Source organism: Strix uralensis, chromosome 25 (genome assembly GCF_047716275.1).
Source record: "Strix uralensis isolate ZFMK-TIS-50842 chromosome 25, bStrUra1, whole genome shotgun sequence".
Classification (NCBI taxonomy): domain Eukaryota; kingdom Metazoa; phylum Chordata; class Aves; order Strigiformes; family Strigidae; genus Strix; species Strix uralensis.
Window position 1 is genome coordinate 4,919,928 of NC_133996.1, and position 12,541 is coordinate 4,932,468.

Genomic DNA, 12,541 nt, shown 5'->3' on the forward strand with positions numbered 1-12,541 from the left:
AAATTACCTCCTTCCCCTCACTCCACTTATCCTGCATAGCAGACTGCTGCCTGAAAATACTTTCACCTTTCCTAAAGGAACATTTCCATTTGAACTGAGGGGGTTACTAGAGAATGCAACTTCTGCTGCACTGCAACGTGATCTGTTAATATTGCAAACTTATCTATAATGTATTTTGATTAGGAGATGATCTATGGGTATGTCAGACTGGTGGTGGTTTGAGAAGAGAAAAAAAAAAAAAAGAATGTGTCCTCAGGGAACTGGGAATTTCTGGTAGTGCTTGCAGCAGAATCACAGAATAGTTGAGGTTGGAATTTCTTGGTACCTGAAAACTTTTACCTGGAGACCCAACACAGTCAGAGAAGAACACCCATGTCAGGACCAACTATGGCAGTAGCCAAAGCAAAGATGTAAAAGACAGCTCATTTACCCTGAATACAACTGCAGGACTCCCAATAAAAAATTTTACAGCGGGAACTGTGGCTGCTAAGAGAATTAAGCAGATATACTGAAAACCAGGGACAAGTTGTTCTTTCTTTTTGTCTAGACAAGGACAATGCTTAAACCTCCAAATCATCCATCTTGGCTTTGCTTTTGCAGTAGGGAGAATGACTGGAAAGGAACAAAGGCTAAACTTAACTTACAGACATACCTTGGCAATTCTCAAGAAATTTACCTTTTTTTTTTTTTTTTTTTTTTTTTTTTTTTTAAGAGCCCACAAACAGGGTAACTTGCTAACTTTATACATCAAATACAAAAAGCATCTGTTCTTCCTTCTGTTTCACAGAAGTGAAGAAGACTTACCTGGAATAACAGCGCTCTTTAAACAAAATGTATTCTTTATACCAGGCTAAATCAGGTCAGTTAAAAAAGAAAAAATAAATTTTTTTTTTTATCTGCAAGAAAATGTTTATTCTTTGTAAACCCCACAGAAAAAAAGAATGCAGCCAAGACCAAGTATTGAATGAAAATTGTGCCAAAGTAGGCAGCAAAATGGGGGAACCTCAACACAAAAAGTCAGTGACAATATTTCATGTTTTGCACAAAGATGAAAAACCTATGACATTTCTGAGTAACACTTTTATGGTGACAATTACACAAGATGATTCAAAAATGCAAATGACAGCAACATGCACACCTGGCTAAAGCTAGAAGTTTTATCCCAAAAGAATATCTGTGATTAAAGTGATGAAACTTTAATACTTCTACTGACTTGCGTGTCCTACTTCATGTCTGTTTTTAATGAGGCATACGTGCCAATTAACATGAAAAATTTTTAAAAAAAATTTCTTTTTGGAAGAACTTTGTCCTTCCAGAGTCCACTGCATGTTTGTAAAATCACAATGTTGGGTTTGTAATTTTGCTAGTTTCCAATACAATTTTGCTTCCCACCCCTCCAATCCCCACCCTCAGAAAATCTGAAACACTTCAGAAGTCGCCAGTGCAAACACTTTCTATCAATGTATAATATACATTTTAACTTAAACCTTTGTGCAATTTATGAGTTTCCTTTAAAACTCCTTAAAAAGTCCTTGGCACAACAGCTGAAAAATATTCAGCTCCATTTAAATTGTCAAACACAAGGTGATATAAAGTGTAAATCACAGTTGAATAAAATAAAAAAACCCAGAACTGCAGCTTTTATTAGCCAGCTTTACAGTCTCTTGTATACAGTACATTGCACAGTTCCGCCTTCACAATAACGCTTCCTGTATTAATATGGTGCCTTCCACGATGCAGTATAATCAAGGCAAGTTACAGAACACTGCTGAGTTTATATTAAAATAAACAGAAGATGTAACCTTGGTTTATAATGAACATCCAAATTACCATGTACAATTTGCAGTAGACTCTGTAATGAGCTTGATATATAAGCTAGATGACAGTGAAGGGGGAAAAAATAGTTTAAACTATCAAGTTTCCTCTTGAAATGTCTTTTCCCAAGGCACTGTGAACAAGACTGTTAGCAATTCTCAATGACTAAAAACACCAATGGGAATATTAATATTTCACACAACAACCACTGTCACATCATCATCTATTCTCTTATTCTTTCCCTTAAACAACGCCCCTGAAATTTGTTTGGTCCTTTGAGGGGTAATCAAATTATCTTCCGCAACATCACATATTTGTATTTAATACATCTATCAATCAAAGCTTTGTTAGATTATTTAACCCTTTCGCTGTAAAAACTAAAGGTTTTTCCTCACTATTTCTGAATGAATCTGCAAATTCAACTAGATTATTAAAAAAAAAAAAAAAAGAAAGGGTTCAAAATCAAGCAAAGCCCTGTGTTTTTCAAGAGGAAACCATGCAAGAGTACATAAAAAGGCAAAATTGGCTACTTGAAAACCAAGAATTGTTTTTAATGCATTGGCCAAGGAAAATAAATTGCAAAGTTCTGTGAGGTTTTCTAAAAATTTACAAGAAAAACTGATGGGCAGTTCTAGTCAATCCAGATGTTCTTTTATCCTGTTTTAAATGACAACAAATACAGTCTCACACAATACAATTTCATCTTGACTGCAAGAGACACTCCTGTGTGATGCCTTCAGCATGACAAAATTACTGGGCAAAAAGAAAATTGGCATTCATTTCTTCAAGGGCTGATAAACAGAGGCATTGGGATCAAGTCCAGAAGGGCTGGTCTCCACAAATTTGGAAGAGTAATGTGGGGAAACAGGACTCAGAGTGCTGGTGGCTGCAGTGTATGTTATGCTGGGCATTACTGCCATAACTTCTGCAATCTTCTGTTTTAGGTCCTTGATTTCCTGATCTTTTTGAATGATTTGCCCTGAAAACAGCAAATAACATCACTTAGAACCAGCAGCATGTTCTCACCCTCCACCAGCTGTTCAATGATAAGAGCTATTGAAGCGAAACCCCCAGAAGACATTCAGCACTCTAATGTGGTACCAGTATAACCACAACTCAAGTGACTCCTGGTTCGTCTTACTGACCCAAGTTTAATTACCTCTAGTTACCATGTAACACAACTAGACACAGCACTTCCAGTAGATTTTGCACTGTTTGGGTACGCAGCTGCACCATACCAAAAGATTTCTTCCATGGCTCAACTTTTTTCTGCACTTTTCTGTTCACATTTTACAAGCACCTCATATGAGCACATGTGTTTGCTTATTAAATGTGTTATTTACTTTATTTTCAAAACTGTCCTCATCATTTTTCTAAACCCTCTTTGTGCACACTCACAACATCACTGCAGCAATTTATGAAACTACGTAAAGAGAAACACCAACGTGAAACAAAAAAAAATTCCTCACTCTAATCAAATTTTCCTGCAACCAAGCAAACTTCTGCAAGGAAACTAAACAGGTACTAAATCAAAACGTTATTTAATTTTGCTTCACGGTTTGAACAGCTGAACAAAGGACAGTCTGGGCAGGGTTTTATCCTGGCTTCATGCTCCCTCTGGTGGCTGCAACACCGGCCCAACACGGACACCTGCATCCCCACTGACCTCACCAGCGTGAAGTTTAAGACAGATTGCGTTATTTTTTCTCCCCACATTTAGGTTGTATTTACTTCAGGAATAGTAAAATATTATTAGGATCCAAGGACAAGGGATTAATAGATGGCAACTATTACTTTATCTTCTAGCTCTTCAAAATTAAGTTCTCCAACTTTAAGGTAATGGTTTATAAAAACGTAGAAAATCATCATAAATTAACTTAAACGCCCAGCCTGACATTTACTGTCTTCAGTTCAATAGCTTGGGGAAATAAGGGCAGCTGATCAGCTTAGGCTCACATTCACAAAGCCCTGAAAGCTGAAATGCTGAGTGGGGGCCGGAGCCCACCCCTGAATAAAAAGGTAGGATGTTCTGTTCTCATGATTTCAGTCAGTACTATGTGTTGAATTAAACTATCCCATGTTACCTTGGGCAATCTCAAGCTGCCGTTTTGCATCTCCTAACGCAGAGAACAGATCCAGCTTGATTCTTGTCTCTGCACTCAGGCTGTTCTCCAAGTGCTGTGTTTTATCCTGCATGGCTGAAAGTGCTGACATTAACACCTCCGTATCCTTCTCATTTTCCTTGTACTTCCGCAGTTCCTGTAGGAGTAATTAGGACAAATGTTATTCTCATCGACTTTACACATGAGATATACTGAGAAGTCTTTCTCTTCCCCACAGCACACCACTGGGCCTGGTATTAATACTGTAAAATTAAAATGATGGTTAATTAAGGACACTGTAATATTACCTTCAGTAATTATACATGACCATCATACAAGTGATTAAAGCCATATTGTATAATGCATAATTACAGTGCGGTGAGCAAGTACCATTTACTCTGCTTCTCAGCCCTCTATCATCCGTATCGAGACCCTCCACCCAGAAATCCTCCTCAGCACTTCCAGGTGCCAGCTAAGCAGCCGCAGAGTCCTCTCAGCCAAGCTGTGGAGTATGAAAACACTTCCCACAAGCAAAATGGCTAGACTGGGGACTGATCTCTTGCTAGACAGTTTAAAGTGATACTAAATCAGTATTTTAAGCTATTTCAGTTGGCTGATGAGAGGGATTTCTTTATCTCACAATACTTCCCACACTGAACCTAACTGGGCTGCAAACCCAGAAATTTAGAAAAAAAGAAAAGGAGGGAGCGAGTATTCTGCACATAAGAAACAGGCACCTTGTGGCTGGGAAGTATGCAATAACATTTTGACTATGAAAAAAAAAGAAATACTATACACACACACAAAGAGTTCTATACTTTTAAATGAAGAAATAATACAACAGCAAAAATAGTAACACCTGTACCAAAAAGCTTCTCTAACAGTTTGAAGATGCTAATAAAATTAAAAAGCTTGACTATAGCTGGTTTTAGTTATTTGAAAGCCATGCTCATATTCTGCATGGATAAACCATACTTGCTTTCAAGGGTTCGGTAAACCCAGGAACAACAAGGCTGCATATGTTATTTGGAAACAAGTTCACAATAACACCAGGTGGATTTTGAAGAGTGTCTAAAAAACCACAAGACATTAAAAATACATATTCATGCAAATTGTCAGTTGACAGTCCGAGTACATCTTTAGGAACAGACATTTTAAAGGAATAAGGTCAACTTCAACTCACACATTTGAGCTCTTAAACTCTAACACGCCAGACAACGTGTCTGCTACAAGTCTACCACAACGTACTTTCCATATTCAAGCACTTTCACCAAAAAAAAAATATGTCTGGCCGGTGATTAAGACTGCATTGAGTCAGCAATCTTACTTGCTAGCAGTGAAATTTATGATACATACTGGCAACAACCTCCTCACATTAGACAAACAATGTTGTTGAGATTATATTCTCAGTCTATCCAGACCACTGGCTCGGGGAGAAAATTCTAATAATTTAAACAACTGAATGGTGTGGAGCTGAGACTATTAACCTTTCTCATACCCACATTCTTACAAAGCCTGATGCAAGACATGCAAGACAGACATCTGAAGAGCATAATTCTTGACAGTGCTGATTGCCTTTTATGTAGATCCACCAATTTCAGAGGGCTGAAAGCACTCATTGTGATGCTGATCTAAGCCTCTGGTGCTTTCTCATTACCTGAACTTTCATTTCTAGTTCTCGTATCTGATCTTCCTTCAGCTTTATGTCAATTGTTAGCTTCTTGCACTCTGTCTCCAGCTCTCGGATACGATTTCGTAAAGTTTCAGTACATTCTCCTCTGCAGAAAAAAACATTAAGAGAGAAGAAAATAAAATAAGAATGAAGCTATCATTCCTGAACTGTTTATAACATGAAAATTAATATAAATATTGAAGAATAAAAAAAGGAAACTAACTTTGTTCTCAGCAAGAGAATTTCCCTTATGGTAACAATGCAAAAAGCTGCAAAAAGTTATTCGGTGTTATGCCTCAAGTCTTAGAAATTTGGAATATTTATAAAATATGGAGAACAGAAAAGCAGAAATAATTTTTTTTAGCTATTTGGAGCACTGCATATTAAAGTCATCCACACTTGTGCCGTGCTTTCATCTTGAAAAACTTCCCATCTATACACCTATGTTACTACTGAACCACCACTGTGCTGAGCACTGGTAGTCACTGGCTAGAGCAGAAAACTTCCAAGATGTGACATCAAGACAGTATTTTAGCCAACATCATTGCATGAATCCTCGATTCACAGTCCCCACATGAAAGGGGATGTTCCATTTTTTAAAGCAGACTGACCCATGCAGGGTACAACATCTCTCTGTCAGCACAGTCAAGGTACAGGTGATAATTTAGAGCATATTCACCCTTTACACCCTGTAAATGTGATGTACATGAGTACTGAGACTCAGCTTCACGGAAAGAAATCTCCCAGTCCTCCCACTGCCTTAACGCAAATAAACCTCTTAATACAAATAAAGCTCTTTTTTTTAAAAAAAAAAAAAAAAAAAAAAAATCAAATACTGACTACTCCTTCACGTACAGAAGAGTGAAAAATGCGTCCCCAAATCCCCCCTAAACACATTTCAGTAGCAACAGCTACATTTCAGTAATTTTCTGGAGCTGAGCTTGCTTCTGGGGTAGGACGAAGTACCTTGTAGCAGCAGCAAATGCGACAGCACGTGCAGCAGTTGCTTCTTCCAACTTCTTTCTTTTCTTTTCTTCCATTAATTGTTTTTCTACGAAGGCTCGTGCCTCCTGCTCTGCCTTTAGTTTCTTCTCCAACTGGCTGATCATTTGTTTATCTTTTTGTTTCATTTGTACAGCATTGTGTAATCTGGAAGGTAACAGGTATGGGATTTAATAGATGATTTTACTTACTAAAAATAACTTGCTGTCAATGGTCCCAAATGAGTCTTGCTGGATTTACAGACCAGTGCCTCAAACTTTGTAGAGTCTTAACATAACACTTCCCCTTTACCAGACTACAGTCATCAGCAACTAATTTACACAGCTGTGTAGAAGCACATACTTGTTCTGAAGCAGTTCATTTTCCTGCCGGAGCTGTCCGATTTCAGATCGAATTCCCCGCTCTGTGTTAGTCAGAGAACTGATCTGACTACGTAGCTCCTGCTCGATCTGCCTGCTCGCTTGCAGGTCAGCCTTTAACTTTTTAATATCTTGTTCCAACCTAAGAAAGACAATTTTAAAAGACAATTTCAACTTTATTTCCCAGTTACCCAAAGGTTCAAGCACGTTATATAAAAATAAGCAGAATAAACATCATACCATCTGCCAACCCCCCAAACCCTTCATACTTAAAATAATCAACTCTCAGAAATTATGTCTATCCTCGCTAATTAATAATGTTTTATATAACTATACATATATACCTGTATGTATAGCTATACACACACTTCACAACCTCCCACAGGAATTTTGTTTTCCTCCATGCACTGCAGAGTTGTAAAACAAATCCTATGGAATTATATTTTTCCCCTTCTAGCAGAAGTGAAACGGGTAAGTCTCAGAAGTTGTAAATAAGGACAGTTGCACATATGAACAAATTTTAGTTTTCTCAACAAATTATGAGTTTCATTTGTTAGTTATAGCTGAGCTACGGAGCATACTGCTGAATTCTCACCTAAACCTTTTTTTCCCCCCTTTGAAGTACACGACGCGCATGTTGAATAAAGAGAACGTGTTAAGTCATCCACAGTTCAGGAGTCAGTAAATTTAGTTTTAATTGCTCCTGAACAGAGACCATCTGCTATATGCTTAACTGTAGCTTTTGAAAGCTCTTGAAGACTCATGAAAGCTTATTAATTAAAATATTTTCAACAAAAATCGGTTAAATAAAACACATTTCTAAAGAGAGGCACCCAGCTAACCTTACTTTTTTCCTCACATTTTCAAAATAAGATTATTGAGTCTTAGAATGAAAAGGCATCACAGGCGAACAGTCAACCATTTTTTGAGCACTGTTACATACTTATTTAAAGCTAATACGCCTCTCTGTCAATCCTAATTTGCTCCATCAGTTATTGATTTAAAAGTTTTTAAATGTTCATTAAAAAAAGATAAAGATGTTTTTATTTCCTGAAGTTCCATACAGAATTAGTGGTAGTTGAACATTAAGACTTGGGAAAAAGAGTCACAAAAGCCCAAATGAGCTGCCCTTCTTGACATTCACTAGCGCAGATGAACGGTAAGAGCTCTTTGTCCTCATAATGAAAACACTTAGCTCTTTTGGGCTTCAGTGCAGGAAAATCTCAACCTAAAATGCTAGTGAGAGATGTAACAATACGAGGCACAAGAACATCCTGTGTGAACGAATCAATAGGTTAAATGTGGACTCATCAAACTTATGGAAATTCATAAAAATACATCTGTAATAGGCTGAAACGGCACTGAAGAGGTCTACTGGGTAAATTAACAGCAAGAAGCAGCCTATAAAGGAGCATGGTCTATAATACACTTATGTAACTTAAATGCTCACATCCCACTTTCTACAGCCCCACTAAGCTGTCTTTCCAACTACACCTGAATTTCTGGTAAGAAGAATTCCTTTTAATATAGTATAAACTGTTGTCAAATGTACCTTTAAAAAGAAAAAAAACAACTTTTAATAGGCAAATAGTAATAGTACAAAACAAATACACATTTCATATTGAAGACTACACATCATTTCAGCACTTTGTACTCTGTTGTAGGAGGAAAAGAATTTGCAAACCTAACCAAATATTCATTCAACCATAGCACACGAACCAAAAATGGAAAACCCATCAGCAGGCGTTACTAGGTATGTGTTTTCACCGTGTTCAGTATGTGAAGTGATAGAGCTGGACAGTCGCTGGGTGATGATGTAGCAGTTCAATTTAATCTTCTGATAAACAGTAACTAAGTGTTTTAGAAAGAGCAAACATTAACTGAAGAGAGTAAGATGCTGTAGGAAGCATTAACAGACTGTTTTCTGCCAACAGCTGATTGGTTTTAATATAGGTTTTCATAAATAAGTGAAAAAATGGTGGGTAGGACAACGTAAAGGAATGCACATAAATCACACACACTTTACATCGACAAGTATCTATAAATAATTTCCACATACATGTCTACAATAAAGTGATAACTGTGAAAGTAAGACAGCTGTTAATAGCCTCTTCCCTATAACCAACACTATGTCAAACTTGCTCAAATAAGATATACCAGGATTTATTTTGGGTATTTAGTATTCTAGGAAAAGAAGCACTGATCAGGTAAAGCTCAAATAAATCGGAGGTGCTGGCACAGGACAAGCTGAATTTGTATTTTTGGCAACAGAGCACTGACATTAGTTCAAACTTCTTAAGCCATCTGGTTCATGGCATTCCTGCTGGTTTCAGTACAGGCTCTGTACTTGCAGTGCTCATGGGGCTGGTCCAGACTGTGCTGTAAAGAAAGATGAAACCTGTGTGATCTGTAGAATGCACACAAACGTGACCAGAAAGGATGTCTACTTCCCAAACCAGGAGGAATTACGGGAGGCCGCAAGCCACAGCCTTCCTTTTTACTTAGTGTAGGTAAGAGGCCAGCCAGAGCTGTGTACATTAAATTTGTGAGAATCGGGATCAGGAAGTGTTACACACTCATGATACATCATTCAAACCTGCCTGAACACAGAGCCAAAGCGTCATGGATGTCCTTTCCACCTTAGCTTTTCATGCATGCTCCAAGTGTCAAATATTCATCCTTTGAGTCTGAAGGATCACAGGGGACTTGGGGTAACTTACGGGAAAATGAGGCTGACCTGCCCTTCATTATGACTTTCACCGTAATCACAAAGGAGTCAGGACTAAACTCAACAAGAACTGATCAAACTCTGGGTGCTTCTGTTGTTTATAAAAAACCAGTAGCCACACCACTAAACCACATACCGATAGAATATAACTGCCTATGAGCAGCTGGCGCTGCTCGCCTGCAACCCTTCCTTCACTAAATGCTGCAGAGAGGAGTTTCTTTTTCTTAGAAACTGCTAGCAGGTGTAAAGTGGGAATTATACACCTTGTGCGTCCATTCAAACACAAAGACTCCCTGATTTACTAGCCACTACAAATGAGCTCACAGTAGGCTCAGGAGTAAAAGAGTGGCAACTTCACCAGTTCGACTTACTGGAGTCCTTTGATTAGAGTACTTCCACACATCTGATTTTTTCAGACCACCATACAGTTAAAAGCTTTTGTTCTGTTGTGAAACAATCACTTCTATCTGTACAGATGACCTTAAACAGTCAAAAGACAGAATAACATATGTAAAACATGATCAATCTCCATACAGCAAGTGATCAGCTATTGTAGTGCAATTCCAAAGGGCCAGAAGAGAATTAATACAGACAAAACTAATCTCTTCCAAGTCAATGGCAGACAAAACCATCGGAAATTTATCTGTCGACGGACTTGTTTAGAAATAAGTTTTAAAGTAAAATTTTACCAATTTTAATTATTCCTTTTCATTATGCCATAGTTTTTGCTATAGCTTTAAGTACCAGAGCAGATGTTTTCTGCAATTTATAGAGCAAATAAATGCTCCTTACTATCTAAAATGAGTTAGGAAGCTAATAATCCATCATAATGCAGGGACCAAATGTTTCCTGTATGGTTTATGGTTTCTATCCCAGACCTGCTGTAATTAGCTAGAGATACAATTTAATTTAAAAAAAAAAACCCCCACACGTGAAGTTCGTTTCCCCTCAAAACCACACGTACTCCTTGCACTCTCTGGTGTGTAACCATGTTCTTATCCATCTTATGAAGTCCAGCCAAACATTTTCAGCCTAAAAATTTCCTCCTGTGGAACGGTAAGTCAAAGCTCTTCTCTGTATATAGACAGAGAGGTCATCCATCATTTTCACAGAAATACAAGGAGATTAAAAACACCCTTTCTGTTGCCCCCTTTCTAAAATGAAAGCACATCATCAAGGTAAACCAATACACTGTCATAAAGCTTCGCTGCTACAAGCACAGACTAGTGCGTGGAGTCTTCCCTCCTCCCCTCCGTAATAGTCTGCACTACTGTTACAATGATAAATGACCCAATAAGACAGCATTTTTTTTTTTTATTATTATTCTTTCTACCATTTCATTTTCTGCTTAAGTCTCTTATTTCCAGGCTTATTGGAAAAGTTATTTACAAAGGGCGGGTGAAGAAAACCTGACTTCTAGAAGATACTTTTCTCTATTGCTGCACAAACTACAAGTCATTTTGACACACAACTATTTTTAAAATGAGGGTTTGTAGTTGCAGATTATTACATTGTGCTGTTTATACAACCAAGGCCAATTTCTTTCGGTTTGTCATTACTATAAATGCAGATTTACCCATTTTCTTTTCTCAGCACTATCACATATCATTTCTGATCTCACTGACGAAGAGAATTAATCAGTAATCACCTCCAAGACTCAGTATTTTTCCAAATGCTTCAGGGAAGATTGATGGATCAACTTAAAGACAACTCAATTCAGCTTACTCCTCCTAAGTATCAGTAACTGGTGAATAATATATCCTTGTGGCTTAGTTTACTCGGTTAATGCAATTCCATAATCACATGGCAACTGCACACAAATTAAACACAATTTATATAAAAATTAAAGTTTTAAAAGACCCAGAAGGCACTCAGATGCTTTTCTAAGAGACACATTTTTTTTCCTTTCTTCTGTTCAAGCCCAATCTGTTGGCATAAGCATCCACTGCAGTGCACCTCCTTCTTTGAAGTAGTCAATGTGATCCCACAACATTGAGGTTCTCCTGCTGTAACTAATATGCTGTTACTAACAGTTCCTCAGAGCATTTTTCATTACCAAAAAGACAGTAATCCACAGAGAGAAAGCCGAGTTACTTATTTTTTTCCTACACAGCATTGATCCAAGTAGCTGGCATTTCAAAAGGTTATTCTGTTTCTGAACAGTCCAAGCACTATGTTGACAGTGGCTTGAAAATGGTCTGCTAGAAGGATTGTCTCCCAGATTTCTAATTTAAATTCCCAATTCTTTTGCTTTTCTATTCTATACTTTCCATCGCTCCCATCATATTGCATGAAACATTGACAATCTCCCCCACTGCAGCTGACAGCAGAAAGCCTTCTGGTATACTAATGCCATTTCAGGCAGGGGGGATAAGGAAGAAGCAGCAAGCACTTTTAGGACATGAATGGTGCCATAGAAGATGTACAATAATTAGAATCAAATGGACAGAAATTTACATTAAAACCTTCAAGGCTGTCTCTGCAGGTAATATCAAATTTTAGAAAAGTAAAATAGGATGCGGTAGACCAGCCCTTGCTTCACAAATATTCTTAGTCCAATTGCCAGAAGATATCATCATTACCTCTGAGAATAATTAGTACATAAGACAGCTTGTTTCAACACCTCATGTGCCAAAGGCAAGACCTCTATGGATACAAACAATTTTGCCAAGCTGCACTGCCAGTTTTTTGTGTTTTTTGGTGGGGGTTTTTTTGGTTGAGGTTTGGTTTTTTTTTAAGGGTGCAAATAGCTAGAGGCAGGATTATTACTGTGTAATATGCACACACCCCCCCCCCCCCAAAAAAAAAAAAATCTGCAGCAATTACAGCTTGGACTTTTCCCATACATCAAGCCCCTAAAACA

The 12,541-nt window shown here is 37.7% G+C and overlaps 1 protein-coding gene across 2 annotated transcripts in view; it reads right to left on the reverse strand.

Annotated features, from left to right (window-relative positions):
- Window positions 1–1,612: 1,612 nt before the first annotated feature.
- The window catches only part of MACO1 (macoilin 1), a 30,149-nt gene continuing 19,220 nt past the window's right edge, over window positions 1,613–12,541 (reverse strand). For both annotated transcript variants that reach the window (XM_074894208.1, XM_074894207.1), the window contains exons 7-11: window positions 6,934–7,092; window positions 6,556–6,738; window positions 5,575–5,695; window positions 3,900–4,074; window positions 1,613–2,794 (exon numbers count right to left, since the gene is read on the reverse strand). In XM_074894208.1, the coding sequence (XP_074750309.1) occupies window positions 2,592–2,794; window positions 3,900–4,074; window positions 5,575–5,695; window positions 6,556–6,738; window positions 6,934–7,092 (841 nt within the window). In that variant the 3' untranslated portion in view covers window positions 1,613–2,591. The remainder of the gene's footprint in view (window positions 2,795–3,899; window positions 4,075–5,574; window positions 5,696–6,555; window positions 6,739–6,933; window positions 7,093–12,541) is intronic.